This window comes from Orcinus orca, chromosome 10 (assembly GCF_937001465.1).
Source record: "Orcinus orca chromosome 10, mOrcOrc1.1, whole genome shotgun sequence".
Taxonomy (NCBI): Eukaryota; Metazoa; Chordata; class Mammalia; order Artiodactyla; family Delphinidae; genus Orcinus; species Orcinus orca.
Window position 1 is genome coordinate 81,310,185 of NC_064568.1, and position 21,008 is coordinate 81,331,192.

At 42.9% G+C, this 21,008-nt stretch overlaps 1 protein-coding gene across 2 annotated transcripts; it reads right to left on the minus strand.

Moving 5' to 3' along the window:
- Nucleotides 1-678: 678 nt before the first annotated feature.
- On the minus strand, nucleotides 679-20,692 carry GCM1 (glial cells missing transcription factor 1). 2 transcript variants are annotated; one of them, XM_004285615.1, is made up of 7 exons: nucleotides 20,622-20,692; nucleotides 19,637-19,737; nucleotides 17,780-17,991; nucleotides 6,511-6,763; nucleotides 5,372-5,484; nucleotides 3,603-3,731; nucleotides 679-2,199 (listed from the first exon to the last, which is right to left on the minus strand). In XM_004285615.1, the coding sequence occupies exons 3-7, from the start codon at nucleotides 17,852-17,854 to the stop codon at nucleotides 1,465-1,467; spliced, it is 1,305 nt and encodes a 434-aa protein (XP_004285663.1). In that variant the 5' UTR covers nucleotides 17,855-17,991; nucleotides 19,637-19,737; nucleotides 20,622-20,692; the 3' UTR covers nucleotides 679-1,464. The 2 variants fall into 2 exon arrangements, with proteins under 2 accessions (XP_004285663.1, XP_004285662.1); XM_004285614.1 differs by lacking the exon at nucleotides 19,637-19,737.
- Nucleotides 20,693-21,008: the final 316 nt, after the last annotated feature.

The following is a 21,008-nucleotide window of genomic DNA, read 5'->3' on the forward strand; positions in this document are numbered from 1 at the left end:
AGCCCGTGTCTTGACGAGTCTTAGAACTCAACTAGAGGACACATGTTTCATAAACCAACCCCACAAGTTTCATACTAGACAAAGTACTATTACTTCAGTGGTAGCATCTTCGTCTTTCTGTTCCTCTGAAACTCTTTCACTCTCTCCGTTCCTTCATTCTGTTTCCAAGAAGGCATAGATGAGATCCTGGGCCTTTCACGTCTGCTCTGTTTGAGATGATTCCAAGGACATTGAAAATGCAACAGATAATGCAGTTGAGGTGCTGAGAACCCCAAATATTGTGGAGAAAAAAAATAGCCGAGGACATTTCCTGCCACAGATGGGACAAATTTTCAATTCTCCCTGAGGAGTACTCTAGCACTCCTGAAAACTGTCCTAGTACTCTAGCACTCCTGAGGAGTACTCTAGTACTCCCGAGGAGTATTCCAATATTCTAGTACTCCTGAGGAGTACTCTAGTACTTCTAGTACCCCTATAGTACTAGAAAGGAGGAGGACAGGCCAACAGATCACTTGTGTGAAGAGAGAAGTCTTGCCTTCTGCTCGTTGTCATGATTCTGATTTATCTGTGGTTACCTTTTGAAAACCATTTCCTAAAGAAATTCTTTCAGCCATTTCCCAAAACAGCTTTTTAAGTGGCTATAAAAGATTTCGGTCATTTTTCTCCCCTGGTTTTACTGAGATATAATTTTATTGAGATATCACTGACATATAACCTTGTATAAGTTTAAGGTGTACAACATAATGGCCTGATATATGTATATAGTGCAAAATGTTTACCACAATAAGTGGTTGATATCCATCGCCACACAGTTATATTTTTTCCTTGTAATGAGAACTTTTAAGATCCATTCTCTTAACTTTCAAATATACAATACGGTGTTGTTAACCATAGTCACCACGCTGTACATTACATCTCCAGAACTTATTTATCTAAAACTGGAAGTTTCTACCTTTTGATCACTTTCACCCAGTTCTCCCACCCATCACCCTCCACCTCTGGCAACCACAAATCTGATCTCTATTTCTATGAATTCGGGTTTTTAAATTTTCCACGTGTAAGCGAGTTCATACAGTATTTGTCTTTCCTTCTCTGATTTATTTCACTTAGCATAATGCCCTCAAGGTCCATCCGTGTTGTTGTAAATGACGTGATTCCTGTTTTTTATGGCTCAATAGTATTTCATTGTGTGTACATATACACACCACATTGTCTTTATCCATTCATCTGTCTTAGGTTGTTTCCACGTCTTGGCTATTGTAAATAATGCTGCAATGAACATGGTGGCGCAGATAACTCTTCGGGATAGTGATTTCATTTCCTTCAGATATATACCTAGAAGTGGGATTGCTGGATCATATGGTAGTTCTACTTTTAATTTTTTGAGGAACCTCCATACTGTTTGCCGCAGAGGCTGCACGAAATGACATTTCCACCAGCAGTGCACAAGTCTCCCGATTTGGATCATCTTAAAGGACAGAGGTTTAGAAGCATTTCGTTGTTGCAGTGATCCAAACCCATGTACCTCATTTCTTCATCAAAATCCCATTTGCTGCTCTTGCCAGGCAGAGAATATTGATGATGGGGCTGAGAGGTGTAGGTGAGGAGAAAGGGGTCTTCCTGAGGTGAATGGCAAGTGGTGGAAGGGTGGTAGCTGTTAAAATCCACATGCACCTTCTCTTCATAAAGTTCACCCCCTTGATTTGGCCAGAAGGGGTGACAGCTAGTTTTGGGTGCTGGTGGTTCCATGGGAATCTGCTGGAGAAAGGGTTCTGGAGAGCTCTGGGAAGGGGAGAAGTCGTAAGGCCAGCTGGTCAGAGGAAAAGGGTAACTGGGACAACTGTTGTCATTGGAAGGATTTCTCCCCAAAGCAACATTCTTATTCCATGTTTGCAGATCACTGTAATCAGAGAAGGCTCCAGAGACAGGAGGCTGAAGCAGGTCCTGGCTGCTGGAGACCCGACTATTGGACAAATTGCATTTCTCGTAGAGCTGAGTGGGGCCCAAGGTGGGAGTGGGGTCTCTGGGGTCAGAGGTTCTCCCCAAACCATAACTCTCAGAGAAGGATGAGCCATCATTCAGTGCCTTCGGCTGGGGAGCGTTACCTATTAAATGTCCACTGTAACTACCAGGCAATTGGACACCTTCCTGGAAAGACCAAGTTAAACTTTCCCAACTTTGTGTTTCACCTGGAAGAGGCTGGAAAGGAAAGAGAAAACTCATGTTAATAAGTTAAACTGACCTAACTACCCCAGGCACCCACGAGTGACCCTGCACAAATAAGTGCTCTGCAGATTTTCTTCATTCCTTGCATACTTGAAGCACGAACACACACAGGGCTTTGCACAAGCACCCAAGGCCTGGAAGAACTAAAGGCTGCTGCCATTTCTGTTTGGAATCTGACCAACCAGGAAGGAACGAATTGCCCTTTACTCAGACAGGAGTGTGTTTAAAATGTTTCCCCGCAAACGCAAGTCTGATATCCTAACTGACTCTGTGAGAAACTTGTAAGGGGCTACTTAAGAAAAATGAAACTTTATCTTCAAAGCTTTACCTTATCCTCAGTATAACTCTCAGGGGAACCACATTTCCCTCCTTGACGTTTCTATTTTTTAGTGCTGTGTGGATTCCATGAGACCAGGGCTTATTTCTTTTCTCAAGAGACTTTGAACTCATTTTGTTAAGCTGTAGATCTCTGGAATACGAGGTGGTCAATTTATTTTTACCAATGGAGAAAGTAAATTGTCCTCCAGTTAATCGCAAGGAAAGAATCTGGTTGAGAATTAAGTTATCCTCTTATTTATGTAAAGCTATCGACCGATGGGGCTGGAAAGACTGTGACCAGGTAGGGTGAGTGGGAGGAAATACCCTTCAACTTCTCCCAGGGCTGGGAGATGGGATAAGACCAGTCGTTGGGATTCAGGGGCTCCTATTTCCCTACAAAAGACTCAAATTACAATTTTTTTTCTTAAGGTACTTTAGAGCCTCCAGGGATGGACTGGCTTCATTTCTGTACTCCTGAAATGTGGAACATTGGACAGTAGGAAAAGTATAGGAATTAGTAACACTATTAAGCAGACAAACCCACAAACCTACAGTATGACACCCATAAAGCCATGAGCTTCACATCACAGTTTGACTGTGGGAAGAAGCCTCCAGCCCCACATCCCTGGATGAGCACTGTTTTCAGAAACTGCCTGGTTATTTCATCTTGGTGGAGTGCGCTGAGGAAATCATCTGCTTTAGGGAAGAATGAAAAAGCACGAGGCTCATGTTTTGTGCAGATCATTTCATTTCGGTTCTATCAGAAATACAGAGGGCCAAACATAGGTTAAGTACTAATTCGAGTCTCTTTTTAATTGTAGTAGGGAAGACGATTCTGAAATGCTATGGACTTTACAGTTGAGGGCGTGCTACGAAGATGGTAGAAATGAAGAGGAACCCCGCAGATTCAGTTTCTTTGGCAGATGCTGACTCACAGGTGAGCCTGAAGGTATGTGATTTTCGGCTTCATTCGTAGGTAAGGGACAGGGAAATCTACTGCCGCCACCACAGGGGTGGCAAGTCGTCGCACGTTTCGAAGGTGCATGGGGCAAGGTTACCTTTATCTGTGGGCCCTGCTTCATCTTCGAGGAGACAGAGGACGACGCGGAGTGCGCTTTCTTCATTGCTCTTCTGGCCTCGGCTTCCAGTTTGGTTTCTGGCTTTGGATGGTCATGCTCTCCCTTGGACTTAGAGGAGACGAAGCAGTGAAATAAATAACTAGATGCGCTTCACGGTGCGTAAAGCTTTATCCTGCGCCCTGCCATCGGACTGGGTATTGCTGCAGTTGACTACTAAGACAAGATTGGAGCAACCTTTTTTTTGTTTTAATTAATTTTTATTGGAGTATAGCGGCTTTACAATGTTGTGTTAGTTTCTACTGTACAGCAAAGTGAATCAGCTATATGTATATATATATCTCCCCACTTTTCTGGATTTCCTTCCCATTTAGGTCACCACAGGGCATTGAGTAGATTTCCCTGTGCTATACAATCGGTTCTAATTAGTTATCTACTTTATACATAGTATCAATAGTATAAAAAATAGTGTATATATGTCAATATATATGGGAGATATGTATATGGAGATATATGTATCTCCCAATTCATCCCAGCACCCGCCCTTTCCCCCTCGGTGGAGCATCCTTTTAAGATGCTCCCAAGCCCCCCAGGCACGCTCCTGCTTGCCCACCTGCCTTTGCTGATGATGCTCCTTCCTTGCGTGGTGTCTCTCCCCAGCCTGGCCAAGTCACATTCATAGTGATGACAAGTAATGCTGATTACATAATTCTCCCTGAACCTTCGGCGCAAGGCTGTGAGGGCTATACCATTATCATCCTTCTCAGGAGGCATGGAGGGGTTATACCACCTGGGAAACCTCCCCTAGTACGTGCGGGAGCTAGGATTCAAAGTGTGCCAGAGCCAGCCAGGCTGAAAGCCAACTGTTGGCCATTCAGGAATTTGTGAGCTGGTTGTAAAAACAGCTTGACACTTTGCTGTACACCTGAAACTAACACAACATTGTAAATCAACTATACTCCAATAACATTAAAATTAAAAAATATATATTGATGAAGAAACCAAATTAACAAAGAGAAAAAGGGAAAGAAAATTTCAGCTCATCTTGCACACTTCTACCAAAGAAATCTTTCCAGAGAACCTCTGTCAAGCTTAATATCTTCTATTCTCTTTTACCTTCAATATTAATTTTTAATGTGCTTTGCCATGAAACTCCATGTTCAATCTTATGATCGTATAAGTAGTATGAAAGAATATATAGTAAAATAATTAGCTTTTTCAAACAAACAAACAAACAAACAAACAAAAAAAACCGGCTTGATATCAGCCATGATGGGAATTGTTATATCCCAGAAACTGGCAAACCCTACACATCAGAACATTTTCTTTTCAGAGACAGGTTTAGCACGGACTCAAACCCAGGCAGTCCAACTGTCAGAGGCCACTGTTTCTACCACCTCCCCCATGAGGACTTCTTAACACATTTTACAGAAAACTGGGGCTTAGGGGCGTAAAGCAATGTGTCCATGTTTACAGAGCTGGGTCTGTGGAAGGCCAGTGCTTGCCTAAGCAGATTACTGACCGCAGCACCCCCTTCAGAGCCTGAGGCAGGGGCAGCCACCCCTGTCCTGGCCTCCAGCCCCTGACTCCTGTCTCAAGGTTTGGGGTACAGATGTTTGCTCGCCCAGAGGGTCCCCCAGGAAGAGTGCAGGCTCCCCTCCACCTGTGCATTTCCTGGAGGAAACTCCTGCTGGTGCTCTGTGAAGAGTTCGTGAATTAAAGAGAAATGGAATCTCTAACTCAAATCCAACCTGGAAAAATATGAAGCGTCCGTCGTGCCTCCAGAAGTTAGTGACAGGAAAGCCCCCGTGGCCTCGGCAGGGAACGAGCTTCAGGGGCCCATCGCAGTTGGGACAGCGTTTCCCTACAAAGGAGCAGAGGAAGGTGACTTAGGAAGGTGACCTAAGTCTGTGCGGCCCTGCCGATTTCAGATTCCTGGATGGCAGAGAATCCACCTGGGTACAGTTTTATAGGCTTTCGTACACTGGGCATGACCCCTGAGCCTAGGAGGCCAGACCACCAAAGCAGCACAGGTCACTTTCACACATGGTAGAGGAAGCAGTTGCCTACAGAGCGAGATATTTTACAGGACAGGGGAGAGCTCCTTTGAGCAAAAAAAAAAAAAAAAAAAAAATCCCTCCCTCCTTATTTACTGATACTTGAAATTCTTTGTAGAGAAGCAGAAAAAAATTCTTTCACTTCACAATTAGAACTAAGGGTCAAGGAACAAAACCACATGACGGAGAGAACGCAGCTACTAAATTTTCACTAAAGTGGAAATGACTGATACCAGATCCTGCCCTGAGAGCAAGTTCTGAAAACAAATTACAAGGAAAGAACATGAAGTAACTTGAGGTCTGAAGTGGGCAAGGCACAGGGAATGCCAAATGCATCTATTTCACAATCTGATGAATATGATAAAAAACAAAATGAAGAATTATCTCAGCGTGTGATTATGGATGAACCTAAATGGCATGAAATTGAGTCTAACCTCAGTGTCAGTCCCGGCTCCCACTCTAGATCAAAGCACTCATTGAGATCATTTTGGGGACCCCATTCCCCAAGATGTGAGGTGGCAAGCGTGATACACAACTTTCTCTTAAACTTTAGGTGGGTGTGCTGGTGAATTAATGTTAGTTCCCTAAGTGATGTGTCTTCCTTTTAACAGAGGCCCCGAGTCAGGCGTCTTAACCCGAGGGAGGTTAATGGTGGGTGCCCTGGGCGTGGCAGATCTTTGGCACGGATACCGGAGCCCAGGGAGCTGGCTGGCTTTCCTTAAGATAACCTAAAGGACCGGGCTTGGTCTCCACCACCCTCCAGTGCGAAGGATGGGCCCTTGGGAGGTGCGGGGACGGACGTCGTGGCCCCTCGGGGCAGGAGCCCCACTCACTCTGCTGCTTCTGCCGGGCCTTGTCGCAGATGGCAGGCCTCAGGTAGACCTTGCGGCCCTCCGCGACTAGGCAGTCGCGGCTGCAGACCACCACGCCCAGGCAGGACTTCTTGAGGATGCGGGAGTTGTGATTGTTGGTGTTGCGCATGGCCCAGCTGCTCATGTGCCGCTGCGCATTCCTGTCCTCCGAGCTGTAGATGTGCTTCTCGTAGGCATCTGGCCATTCCTGGAACCAGTCCGTCTTTTTCACATTCTGATGAAAACACAAAGAATATGATTATAGTTTCAGCTGGAAAACAGCACTGTGCTTAAAGCTGCTTTTGGCGCTTGAGAGCTGGGCACGAGAGCTTTAGCAAGGACCAAACTGGATTTCACTCTGCCGTGAGGGTCTGAGCACACGCAGCACAGCCGCGAGCACGTGATTCCTGGGTCCACCCAACATCTGCTCCCTGGACCAGAGTGAGTTGTGATGCCGCCCCTCTCCCCCGATTGCTGTTTCTCTAGCCTTTGGTGATAAGAGTGAGGACCGTTTCACTGAGAATGTTGGAGGGTGAAGTAACATGATTGTGCTCTTGCACAATGAAGAGGACAGCACTGGGGCAGGGCAGTGAGATAATGTCTCTCGCCGGGCGGTGGTTACCTTGTTGGGAAAGCGGAGGGTTTATACGAAGCCACCTGAGATACGCGGTGGAAGGCTGGAGTGCCGCTTTCTCCCCCGTGGAGATTTTCTCCCCTTTGCTCTACACTCATGTTCATGCGCCTCAAACAGGGCAGAGGAGTGAGGAAGAGTTTACTTTGACTGGAAACGTCTGTGTTCTTGCCCAGGACGGGCACAATTCCCTGCCCATGAATAGCTAACTAAACTCTCCTTTGAGTGGGCAGAGACACAGGATACTCGCTCCTTATAGCATAAGTTATTTAGCTTTCTGTGTCTCAGTTTCTTTATCTGCATAATAGAGATAACTAACTAGACCTGCCTACCTCAAGCGGGTCTGAGAATTAAATAGGATAATATATAAAAATTACTTAGCACAGCACCTAGCCTGGAGGGAGCTCAGAATAAATGTTAGTCACTGAAGTTGTGGCTCAAAAGGATGTGGCGTTTGACAGATTCTTAGGGTGAGAATCATTAAGGGGTCTCAGTAGTCAAACGTAGGCTGTGCCCACCCCCGTGGCTTCCAGAGCCTTGGTATAAGAACATTTTCAGCAAGAAGATTATAGAAAATTATGGTAGAAGATTCTAGAAGCTCCAGGAAGAGAGATCAGGGTGCCTCTGCTTTGCTTCCCCAACAAGAAGACACAGCATAGGATATGAGAAAGGAAAGACAAGACGTTTGAGAAGGAAAAAAAGCAAACATCATTAGGATGGAAAAGCTACTCAGGGAAGTCGGTGTCTCTTCAGTTAGATTTCAAGTTTAGAACATGCCAAAGAACTTTGTAATGTGAGACTCGGGGCCGGTGACTGTCTCTGAAGCCGAATTTTGCTATTCTCTAAAATGGGGACATTGATAAAACATGCTTCACAAAAGTACTGTGGAGAGCAGATGTGCTGTGAACTGTAAATTTTATATAATTAATGATAGTTGTCATTTTACGGAACTTCATGGGAACTGAGGTGGGTCTGAGGAAATAGAAATGAGAGGTTTTATGTACATGAGAGTTAGTACTAGTTAATAGCGAAGAGTTGTGGTCTGAAAACTAGGGCCATGGTCCTAATCCAGCCCAATGCCTGTTTTCATAAATCAAGTTTTATTGGAACCCAGCCGTGTTCGTTCAAGTGTTGTCTGCGGATACATTTACACACCATGGCAGAGTCCAGTAGTCGCAGCCGAGACTGTATGGTCCACAAGGCCTAAAATATTTCCTATCTGGCCCTTCACAGAGAGCTTACCAGCCCCTGGTAAGAGCACAGCCTGTGAAGGCCCTGGGTGAGGGCTTTACAATAGTTCCTTCCCTCTCAGGGCTCCACTTCCTGCTCTGTGAGATGGAGGTCACAGGACCACCTGCCTGGCAGGGATGCTGTGAAGAAAGACTGAACGAGTTAGCACACACAGAGCATTCAAAACAGTGCCTGCTATTCACAACAGCCAAGACATGGAAGCAACCTAAGTGTCCATTGACAGATGAATGGATGAAGGAGATGCAGTATATCTATGCAATGGAATATTACTCAGCCATAAAAAAGAATGAAATAATGTCATTTGCAGCAACAAGGATGGACCCAGATATTATCATACTAAGTGAAGAAAGTCAGAAAAAGGCAAATACCATATGATATCACCTATACATGGAATCTAAAAAAAAAAAAAAAGATACAAATGAACTTATTTACAAAACAGAAATAGACTTACAGACATAGAAAACAAACTTACGGTTACCAAAGGGGGCGGTGGTGGCTAAACTAGGAGTTTGGGATTAGCAGATATAAACTACCATATATATAATAAACAGCAAGCTCCTACTGTATATCACAGGGGACTATATTCAATATCTTGTAATAAACTATAGTGGAAAAGAAAACAAAAACAGGGACTTCCCTGGTGGCCCAGTGGTAAAGGATCCGTCTTCCAATGCAGGGTACGCGGGTTAGATCCCTGGTCGGGGAACTACGATGCGCCTCCGTGAGAGAGCCCGTGTGCCGCAGTACAGAGCCCACATAACCTGGAGCCTGCGTGCCGCAACTAGAGAGAGAAAACCCACATGCTACCACTAGAGAGAGAAAACCCACATGCTACAACTAGAGAGAAGCCTGTGCGCTGCAACGAAAGATCTCACGTGCCTCAACGAAGATCCTGCGTGCCACAACTAAGACCCGACGCAGCCAAAAATATAAATTAAATAAATAAATTAAATAAATAAATATTTTTTAGAAAAACAGTGTTTGGCATAGGGAACTGTATTCAATATCCTATAATAAACCATAATGGAAAAGAATATGAAAAAGAATACATATATATGTATATATATGAATCACTTTGCTGCATACCAGACACTACATTGTAAATCAACCATACTTCAATTTCTAAAAACAAAATAAAATAAAACCAGTGCCTGGCACACAGCAAGCTCCACATCAGTGTTAGCTGTTACTCTGTCGGATCTGGGGCCACACACACCAGCCAGTATGATTGTGAGGGCCACCAGCTTTTAGGACAGAGATGACCCCCAGAGAGGTCACTTCATGCTCGACAGGAATCCAAGCCCCTATAAAACAAAAGCTTAATTGGTGCAGATCTTGTTAGTGACCTTTCTCAGAGCAGTGACAATGCCCCTCCGCTGCTGCCCTGTAGCGTGGGAAGGGAATGCTGCTCGAAAAGGGCAGGAAGAAGGGGGATGGCATCCGGAGGAGTCCCCTCTGGTCCATCGGGCAATTACAGTCGAGTGTCTAGGAAAGAGGCCTGGCCAGGCCAAGATGCTGAATGAGCTGTTTTTTCCAGTTCTTTCCCTCTCTCCCCGACTTCCCTGGTAATTCTGAGCTGGACAAGACTCAATGCCCGGGGTGAGGAGGAGACCTCAGGCAACCCCGCAGGCAGCCCTGTCTCCTTCCTCCACCCGCTTCTCTTCTCTTCCTTCTGACCTAAAGCTCTAAACAGTGCTCTCTTGTCTTCTGCCACAGAAATGCTACAGAAAACATAATATTTTATCTTCTGAAATAATAAAAATGTAGGTTAAAATGTTAAACTATGAACCTTTAGCAATTTGGACTGTGGATTTGAATTCTTCAAATACAAAGCACAGTTGTCAGGGCAGCAGAGAAAAGGGTGAGGTGGACTTGAAGGAAAGCTGAGATTTTCATGTTTTAAAGGTGAGGGGCCCCTTCAGTCTGGTCAGTGGCATAGATTCCACCAACCAGGAGGAATGACAGTGTCTGTGAGAGCGGCTCAAACACTCCAGTTAAAGCCAGTACTCCCTGCCTGTGGAGGAAGAAATGAGTTCCACTGTCTTTTTTCTCTCTCTCAGGTTAATATATATTTTGATCTCCCTTTGAGGTTTCCTCTTTGATGGATTATTTAGAAATATATTGTTTAGTTTCCATGTATCTACAGATTTTCCTGTTGCCTTTTGCTATTAATTTCTAGTTTGCATCCATTGTAGTTGGAGAACACATTCTGTGTTTTTGATTATTTTAGCATTGTTGAGGTTTGTTTTAAAGCCCACAAAACGTTCTACATTCCAAGGTCTGTTAAGCATTTTTTTTCAACAGCTCCTCCACTGGTACCCTAGTTTTCCAGTTCCATTAATAATGCAGTAATAAGATTGACAAAGTATGACCTCAAGAAAATTACTTAAGAGTAAGTGTATTTACATCAAGATATTCTCTTGGCTATTTATTTATGACCAGTCTTTTAACCTGGATACTTAGTGAGATTTTTGACATTTTTGGACATTTTTGGACATTGCAGCTATGAGAAAACCCAGATTCCAGTGATGCAAAGGAACCCAGGTGTCAACTGAATGATAAGGAACTCTGAAAAGCTCCCAGGTTTAAGGCACCAGAGAGTAAACGTTTAAAAGGAAGAATAATTGTTTCTTAATCTTGTTTAGCAAATCCCCACAAAACATTTTTTTCTTTTCAGATCTTCTGTTTATTTTAATTTCTAACTTTTCATGAGTAACTCTTTGTTTTTCCTCTTGGTTAAGAAGTTTATAATTTAAAGGGAATATTCTTAAGGTCTCCAACACGTAAATATAACAAATTTATATTTTATAATCTCATGAGCAGTATCATTGGGGGTTTAATGAATATTTCTGTGCCTTATGTATGCAATTTCTTTCCCTAAGAGACTTAATCCTCTAACTCACTCAAAATCTTTGAAACTCGATGCTAGGAGTCCCCAACCCCCAGGCTGTGAACCGGTACTGGTCCTTGGCCTGTTAGGAACCGGGCCGCACAGGACGAGGTGAGAGGCCGGCGAGTGAGCAAAGCTTCATCTGCCGCTTCCCATCACTCGCCATCGCTCACATTACTACCTGAACTATATCCCCACCCGCCCCCCGCCCCCCACCCCCCACCCCTGTCCATGGAAAAATTGTCTTCCACAAAACCGGTCCCTGGTGCCAAAAGGGTTGGGGACCGCTGCCCTATGCAATCAGAGCACCCTTCATCCTCCCTTCATTCTAATTTATTTAACTACTTGAAGTTTTAATAGGGTAACTTAAGAATTAAATATACACTATTACATAAAACTAATGAATTAAAATCAAAATTCTGAAATAAGGTATCAAAAATATTTACATTATCATGTTATTATATTAAATTTGATTTTTCCCTTGGAAAATAATCTATTCTAATGTAAAGCAATTATCTGCCAGGTTTTCTTTAATAAGAATAGCTTATTAATTCCTTGTAAATAAATGTCTCCAAATAAAACCGGGCTAGCAAACAGATACACGTTTAAACAAACCAGAGAGAGGAAAAAATTAGATGTTACTTATGGAATACAGAAAAAAAAATTCCTCCAGCACTTTGATTTACCTTCAACTTTTCAGGAACTTATCTCTCCCAGTCAACTGGAAACCCAACTCCAATGGTTTTCGAAGGGAGAAATTCATCAACAAAATGCTTTTGAGTTAAGCATTACTCCTTTGACTAATCTTGCAATTTCCTACCTTTGTTAAAGGGTCAAGATGCAGGAGAAAAAGTTCCTTATTTGTTCAGATAACACTAAGGTGGGACAGAGTGCCCCAGCTTTCAAATTCTGTTACCCCCTCTTTTCTCTTCTCCCTTTCCTTTCCAACTCCACCCAGCTAAGCAAGGGACCTCCTGGGCACCCAGGGAGAGTCTCTGTTACCACCCCCATGACCCCAGAAGCACAGGGTAGCAGAAGAATTCTGGTCCCAAAAGTGGGGGGACCCAATGACCATGGGGTCCATATACGTGGAACTGTCCCAGGGAGTTCAAATGACCTTGAGATCAAGGACAATGCTGGACAAAGAGGACAAAGTTACGAGTGTCCCCGTCGGACCAACAACAAAGTGACCTGATCGTGCAGTCAGATAATAATTGACCAGAAATCCAGAATCTGGTTTACCCCTTAGCTCCCCAGCGCCAAGACACATCTGATTACAACTAGCTTGTTCTGATCACATTTAACCATACAAATTCACAGTACAAGTTCAAAGATTCACCTCTGCTCCTAAGATCGAGGCAAAGGAAATTGTACTGGTTAAAATCACGGTCCGGGAATGAACTCATCAGAGACGTGGCCTCTTTGGGGTTGATTCTTCAGGCTGCAGGTGGCCCTGTATTTATGTTTAGCCTATGTATAGTTTTAGGTTTTCTCTGCAAAAAGTATACTTAAACCTTGGAATTGTGTGAGTTAATGGCTTGGTGTGGCTTTGGTGATGGGTTTCATCTGGAAACTGCTCATGTTCATGAACAGAGTGATTCGGGGTGTTTGTCTGCTGTGGGGCTATTGCAACACTTTGTGCTTCTGTTCAGAGAACCTGGCAGGTGCTGGGAGCAGAGTGGCTGCTTCCATCTCCCTGCTCAGTGGGTACTATTTAGGAGAACAAGGAATTGGTTTTCTTCCTGATTTTCAACCAGGAAAAAAATAAATAAATTTCTTAGGGGTTCATGGCTCCCAAGTATTAACAATCAGTATTAATAAGAAGTATTCCTGTAATGAACCATGTAGTGAACATTTTTAATAAAGGTAAGACTAACCCAACCCCAGACATTTGCTGCTTGGACCAAGCAAATCCTAAAGCAATTATACTTGAACTTTGAAAATGCAAATGTAGTTTAATGGAATAGGAAGGGAAAGCAAAATTAGTGTACTACATTGGTCTGGAATAAAGAGGCTTTTATCAATGATGGTTTTGAGTAAGTTAAGTGCCTCAGTTCTGGGCTGACTCTGTGGAGGCTGGATAAAGGAGAAGCGGTATCAAAATAACCAGAAGCTAGACAAGTGATCAGAAACGAGTGAATGAAGGTTTATAAAGACATACATGCAGCTTAAAGCAGGGAGAAGAACACATGAAACAAATCCACGGAGGGATGATTTAGTGAGAGCAAGAGACCATCCAAGCCCTAGATCTGATCACGATGCTTTCCAGCTCAACAAGCCTAACGGCTTCCCACTGCCTTTAAAAAAAAAAAAACTGAATTGGGACTTCCCCAGTGGTCCAGTAGCTAAGGCTCCGTGCTCCCAATGCAGGGGGCCCAGGTTCCATCCCTGATCAAGGAACTATATCCCACATGCGGCAACTAAGAGTTTGTATGCCACAAAGAAGATTGAAGATCCCGTGCGCCACAACTAAGACCTGGGACAGCCAAATAATTAAATAATTTTTTTAAAAAGAATGCTTTAAAAAAATTTTAAAAATAAAATAAAATAAAATAACTGAATCATCTTAGGATAGCCTGCGTCCAAACCACCTTTCACGCCGGTAGCCTCCCAGATCCCCTTGCTGTCTGTGTACAGCTTCCCCATATGTAGCCTTTGAACAGTCTTCAAAGTGCTCTACTCTGCCTGGATTTTCTTATCTTCACCTGCCCTAATCCTCTCACCTTTTACAATGTATGTGTCCAGAGAGCCTTTTGCCAGATGTTACGCCTTGCTCCCCATGCCTGAGTCATGCTGAATTACATACGTCCTCTTTCAGCGCCTCCGGCATTTTTCTACACAGCATCGATTCTCTGTTTGGACACTGGTATTGCTTCACTGGCCCAGAAGATCATGAGCCCTTCCGTGAAAGTTAGCATAGCTTAACGGCCCCTGTATCCCTGAGCCTGCTATGGTGTCTGGCACATCCCCGGCACTCAAAAATCTCTGCTATCCTGATAAGGATGTCATTGTTCACTGTTGCCAAAAGTTAACCCATAGATCGTGATCTATCGGGGATGTATAAAGGGCTATGGAGTTCCCAGGACCAAAAGATGCAGTGAGCGCTCTTGTAACCATCTCAAAACTTGAAGCAGGGGGGTGCATTAATAAGAAAGGAATTTGTCTACAAGCTACAGGAATTTGCAGGAATCCTGGCAAGAATATAAAAATATGAACAATAAACTGTAAATTCTTTGTATGGGTGGGAAAAAGAATGAAATTGGGGAAATGTATAATAGTAATAAGCCAGTGCATGTTATTATAGATGTAATCCTTTAGAACATATGTTTTAATGCTCGAACAGATGGTCTGAGGCACACTCATCACCCAAGGGGCTCCATGAAAAAAGGGCTCTGTAGTCAAAACTATGATAGGGCAACAATGCCAACAACTTCCTCTTGGGAGAGCGGCCAGTGCAGTAAGAAAGGCACCATGTTGGCAGTAGAGAAATTGGCGGTCCAGTGGTTAGGACTCCGCGCTTCCACTGCAGGGGGCACGGGTTCGATCCCTGGTCAGAACTAAGATCCTGCATGATGCACAGTGTGGCCAAAAAAAAATTGGCTTAACTTCATTGAACTTAGTCCTTTTCTTCCTTCGCAGCATCCATTAAAATTCCTTGTAACTTACACACTATTGGGGAACACATTTGTTCTAAACAGCTTAGACATTTAAGAAAGGTATCTAAGGAATTACTATTTTCATTTTACAGAGGAGGTAATGAAGACTTAAGAAAATAGATTGGTTTAGAGTCACACAGATAAACCATAGAGCCAATCATTTGTGAATTTCGTATTTGTTGTTTGTGTTTAACACGTACCAGGCCCCGTGGTTGGCACCCGGCCCCCATTCTAGGGTGCAGGCCGTCTTCCAAATCTCAGGCCACCGAATCCTAGACTCTTAGAACTGAAAGGGTCCATAAGAGACTATTTAGTGCAAGCACTTCATTATCAGAAGAGGAAAGGGAGCCTCAGAAAAGCTAAACCACCCCGTGAAATTCTACAAATAAAAAGAGGCAGAACTGGAATTCAAAGCCAGGACTTGGTCTCCTAGCCCTGTTCTCACCATACACCACTCTGCCTTCAGAAACACTCTTGAAGTATAAAATCTACTGTGCTTGGAAATCCTTCCAAGACCTTTTATTTTTCACCTCAACTAGGTCTTGATACGATTCCAAAGCCAGCGTAAACCCAGATGAGGATGGTGTTGACTCTGCTCAGAAAATACTAAGGAATATTTTGCTCTTTTAATCATTTCCCTGGCATATTTAACGAATTGAAGGGCACTTACCTATTTCCACGAACAATCAAACTTTTTCTACGAACTAAAAATGATACACTTCCAAAATTGAATGTGTATTTTTATTGTAAATGTCTCATTTTAATGTCTTGGGTAGCTGAGAATGCTTGAGTTTTGGAAAATTCATGTTGGAACATGAACTTTTATGAGCCCTGAGATCCCCTCCAGGGAAGTGTTTCTTCCTTTTGTCTACAGATTTGATGAAAGATATGAATCCTCTGTCCCAGAAAAAATAAACGTTAGTACAGTGTTGCCCGCCATTTCAGAGGGTTCTTAGACCCCATTAAAGCTCCTACTCTACGATGTGACTTTGCAAAATCGTCTATGTACCTGCTTCCTTCAACTCTTGTTTTTGAGGATGTCCATCTTCTCTATTTGAGAGCTGCAGTCATGAATTAGGAATATGGGTCCCTGAGCCAGGAGTAATTAAAATTTACCTTAAAGTTTCCTCTAAAACAGCTACAACTATTGTAAACCAATTACAAGCAACTACAAAGATAGATCCTTAAAATAGATATTTACATGATTGAGCTGTAGTGTATTGAACCATCCTTAAATGGATGGAAAGTAGGGCATACTTGGTGCTTCCCAGCTTTTCTAAGACCTACCCAGAGATAATACGGGAGGAGATTTAAGGGTAAACATAAAAAGAAACAGAAGAAACACTTGGGGGACTTCCCTGGTGGTCCAGCAGTTAAGACTGCGCTTCCATGGCAGGGGGCACAGGTTCAATCCCTGGTCAGAGAAATAAGATCCCGCATACCACAGGGCTTGGCAAAAAAAAAAAAAAAAATCTATAAAGAAACACTTCACTAGAGTGAAATTTGGAATGATCTGGAAGCCTTCATTAGAGTGAAATCTGGAATGATTATAAATCAAGACTGTGGCATCTCCATTCCCTCTCCCATCTCCATTCCCTCTCCCCTCTCAAACTTCTTGTTCTCCAGAATCAGGCAGATGAGCTTGACCTTTCACTGGATGGTACTGGTGGTCTCCCAGTCTTAGCTTTCCCAGCCACCTTTCCCAACAATTTCCAGTGAAAACATTCTTCACTGGAACATTCTTCACTGGAAGAAAGGCCAAAAAGGGAGGTCAAGAAAGTCAGTTTTAAACAACTAATGTTGGGAATTCCCTGTCAGTCCAGTGGTTAGGACTCGGTGCTTTCACTGCCGGGGTTCAGTCCCTGGTTGGGGAACTAAGATCCCGCATGCCATGTGGCGTGGCCAAAAAAAAAAAAAAATTAAAACAACTAATGTTTTCCACCAAATTAAGAGTTTAAAATGTCAATTGCTGGGACTTCCCAGGTGGTCCAGTGGTAAGGAATCTGCCTTCCAATGCACGGGTTGTGGGTTCAATCCCTGGTCAGGGAACTAAGATCCCACGTGTCTTGGGGCAAGTAAGCCTGCGCACCACAACTACTGAGCCCGCGAGCCTCAACTAGAGAGCCTGTGTACCGCAAACTACACAGCCCACATGCTCTGGAGCCCTTGCACCACAACTTAGAGAAAACCCACATGCCACAACTAGAGAGAAGCCCTCGCACCACAACGAAAAGCCCCATGCAATGCGCCGCACCTAAGACCCGAGGCAGCCAAAAAAAAAAAAAAAAAAAAGTCAGTTGCCAAAGATAAAGCAAAGAAAACATGAAATGAAAGTCACTCGGTAGTTGGAGAGGAGCCCCATGTCTGTGGACTGTGTACTAGTTACAAAAGGTCTAGAAGAGCACTCTCACCGGGACATTCCAGTGACAGATTTAGGTTAAATCCATGACTATAGCAAATAAGGTAGTATGGGAGCCTGTGCATTACAGAGGGTCGATCTATGGACAAACACATTAGCGTGGATTTTGTTTTACTAGCTAGCAGGCGGGTGCCATGTGAGCCAAGCCAACTTTGAAAGAGAATGGAAGTAACATTTTCTTTGCTTCTGTCTGTAACCGGGTGAGTCTGGTTGGTAAGGGCTTGCTCAATTCATAGATCTTAGCACCTCCTCTCAAAAGTCCTCAGTCAGATGTCCAGCCGAAGCCCTGGAGGAGAAGTGTTTACCCAACTGGGACCCTCACCAAGTTCCTTCCAGGTCTTAGCAAGTTACCGGTCAAGGCTTCACAGCCAAATTCTGAAGCCAGTGTTAAAGCAAGTACATACCTGTGGCAGTTTCATATCATTAATATCCCAGCTTAACGTCTCTTTGTCCTCAGAATCAACGTTCTCAAGTTCCATGATAAAGTCGGGTCGCCCACAGGTTTCCGTCTGTCCAACTGCCCTCAGGAGTGCTTGAGAATTTTGCTCTCAAAGGCTCTTAACACAGTTGGATTAGTCCGCCCAGGCAGTTTAGACCAGTAGACTGTCTTCTGACACTAAAAAATAAATGACAGTAATACTGACCATTAAAGTGATAAAAATCAGTGCTCGTCTGCCAGAAAAGCCTGTTTCATTGATATTTTGGCAAGCACCAACATACAAACAAAACCAAAATGTAGGAGCCCTTAGTGACCTTGCTGAAATAAAGCTTGACCTTGGGAAATCAAAAGGAGATCATCACTTTCACTCTCAGATTTAGGCTTCCTTCCTCATTGCTAGCCCCAAGCAGGAAGGCCTTAGTAAGGACTGTTGTCACCTGTAGCCAATGGTTAAAACCTTATCCTCCGTGTACCTGTGTTGGGGCAGGAGGGATAACTGGCTTAGAGTTGTTTCCATGGATACACCTTCATAAATTAGCTAACCTGGGGTGTGTTACAAGAGGGGAACATCACAACCAGATGTGTCTAGAAGTCTTTTTTAAAATCTCAATTTCCATAGAGATGAACAATCCAGTATGTATTTTATAGCTTCAAATATCATCAAACGATAGACTCCTCTAAAACCTTGGCGATATTGACATTTCAAACCTGATAACTTTGTGGTGGAGGTTACCCTGTGCATTGTAGGATGTTCAGTAGCATCCTTGGTCTCTGCCCATTAGGTGTCAGTAGCAACCCACCCCTCCTTGTTAAAAAATATCTCCAGACATTGCCAAATGTCCCCTGGGGGTAAAAACTGTTTGAGAACTATTGCTCTAAAATAGTGTTTCTCAACTTTGTTTAATTCAAAGCACCCTTCAAGACTTTCTGGCTTTATCTTTAGCAATCTCACTCTTCCCTGCCCCCTACAAGAAAATTCTGTCTGACTTTACTCTGATTAAATTGTATTGTATAAACAATAGATGTTCAAAAATGTTTGTGCAAACTGTGTTTTTTGTCCACCATGAGAAATACTAGTTTCTAGTTATAATTGGTTAAAGGGGATTTACCCCCCACCAAAAAAAAAGAAAGAAAGAAAGAAAAGAAAAAGAAAAGAAAAGGAAAAAAAAAAGAAGGAAAGAAATTTAAAGGGTTCAAGTCTGGGGGAAAAAAAAGACAATCATTTTGAGATGAAATGTGCTTGTTAGCAGAATATGAAGTAAAACACGTTTACGTGTGTGACATTTCCATTCACTGGTGCGCTAGTAAAAACAAGGGCCATGGGCTTCCCTGGTGGCGCAGTGGTTGAGAGTCTGCCTGCCGATGCAGGGGACACGGGTTCGTGCCCCGGTCCGGGAAGATCCCACATGCCGCGGAGCGGCTGGGCCCGTGAGCCATGGCCGCTGAGCCTGCGCGTCCGGAGCCTGTGCTCCGCAACGGGAGAGGGAGAGGCCACAACAGTGAGAGGCACGCGTACCGCAAAAAAAAAAAAAAAAAAAAGTAGTAAAAAACAAGGGCCATAATGATGTTACATAGAACTACTTAAAAGTCACTCAAACCCCAAGTTAGTTTAATAGTCTCAACCTTAGGAAGTCCCATGCACTCTGCTCCTCAGTTACTTAGCTTTATGTAACCTTAATACTTGTCACTCACTGAGATGTACTGAGGGCAAGTGTATGGATATAGAAGACTGTTGACCTGAACATGTAAATGAAGTTCTTGGCCACTAAATAACAATCTAATAGGAGTCTCTTCCTTCCCTAATGCACCTACCCACACTCACCTACAACTTAGTGGTCCAAGACTCAAAAAGATGAAACCCCTGCCCCCCAGTTCAAACACTGATGTGCAAGATTAAATCCCCATTGAGTTTTAAATCAAATTCTATGTTTGGCAAATAAACACTAAGTTACTGAAGAAATGACGCCATAGACTTAAACAAGTATGTTAGACGCAAATATCAAGGATAAATGTGATAACAACGGTTTTATGTACTTCTTTAACATTAACAACAGTGACTTGGATGGTCTAAAATTTGTTACAGCTAACTGGAACAGGTTGACCTTTTTAAAAAACCTTGAATAACAAGATTCACATTTCAAAAAATCAAAGACATTGTTTTAAGCCTAGGCAATGTAAATAGATATAATTCTTTTGTTTTTAAATTAAGGGAAGGGGAATCAAAAATCCTGCTGCAGAAAAACGACATTGCTTTTTCGATTTTTTTCTGATATAAATTCTTGACAAATGAATGAACATGAACTTAATATTTCTCTGAAAGTTAAGACCGAAACACAGGAGAGAAGAAAAGATGGTTTACAGCCTTTAAAACATAAACAAGCCAATTCAGTTTTCCTCTAGGATTAAAAAACTCCATTTGTCAAGACTTTCTTTTTTCAAAGCAACTTGGGCCAAGTTTGAAACTTGTTCAAGTTTCATTATTTCTACAGAAAACCGACCAGAACAAATGAAACCCTGTAGAAATGAGGTGGCCATTATCACATCCCTTACATTTGTCTCTCCTCAGGATTTCTGGCTTCTTTACCTTTTTTTTTAATTGATGTATAATTGATTTACAATATTACTTTCAGGTGTACAATGTAGTGATTCGATATTTTTATACATCACAAAATGATCATCATAAGTTACCATCTGTCACCATATGAAATTATTACAATATTATTGACTATATTTCCTATGCTGTATATTACTTCCCCATTTTTTTTTTTTTTAATCTTACAACTGAAACTTTGTAATGGTTTCCTTACCTCTGACTTCTTATGGAGACGTAGACAAAACTGTGTCATAAAAATCTCATCTCTGGTTCAGGTCCCAGCAAGCTCTGATCATTTTCTATGCAGAAGCTGCTGTTCCCTAATCCAGGTCAAGGTACACTATGCTAATGAGCTCTGGCAATAATCCAATCAAAATCTAGATGCTCTCAGCTTGGGATAGGTAAGAGTGACCTGGGAGCCACTTAACCAGCCCAATTCTTTGCAGAATGCCAGCAATGTGGTGAATATTCTATAGTACGCCTGTGAACTTTCCCCTTGTTTATGTCAAAAAGGCATTTTAACAGAAATGGACATTGCAAAGATTCTCATGAGGAAGTCCAGATGTTTTCCTTCTTGTAATTTCAAAGTTTGAGCCCAAGG

Bases quoted from the DNA above. Each gene is read 5' to 3' on its own strand.
- GCM1 (XM_004285614.1), bottom strand. From the start codon at position 17,854: ATGGAACTTGAGAACGTTGATTCTGAGGACAAAGAGACGTTAAGCTGG. The intron at 3,732-5,371 runs GTTGGATTTGAG...GTCTCCTCTAAG, and splicing joins GACGCTTCATATTTTTCCAG to TCCAAGGGAGAGCATGACCA. The intron at 2,200-3,602 runs GTAACCTTGCCC...TTTCCTTTCCAG, and splicing joins AGCAGGGCCCACAGATAAAG to CCTCTTCCAGGTGAAACACA.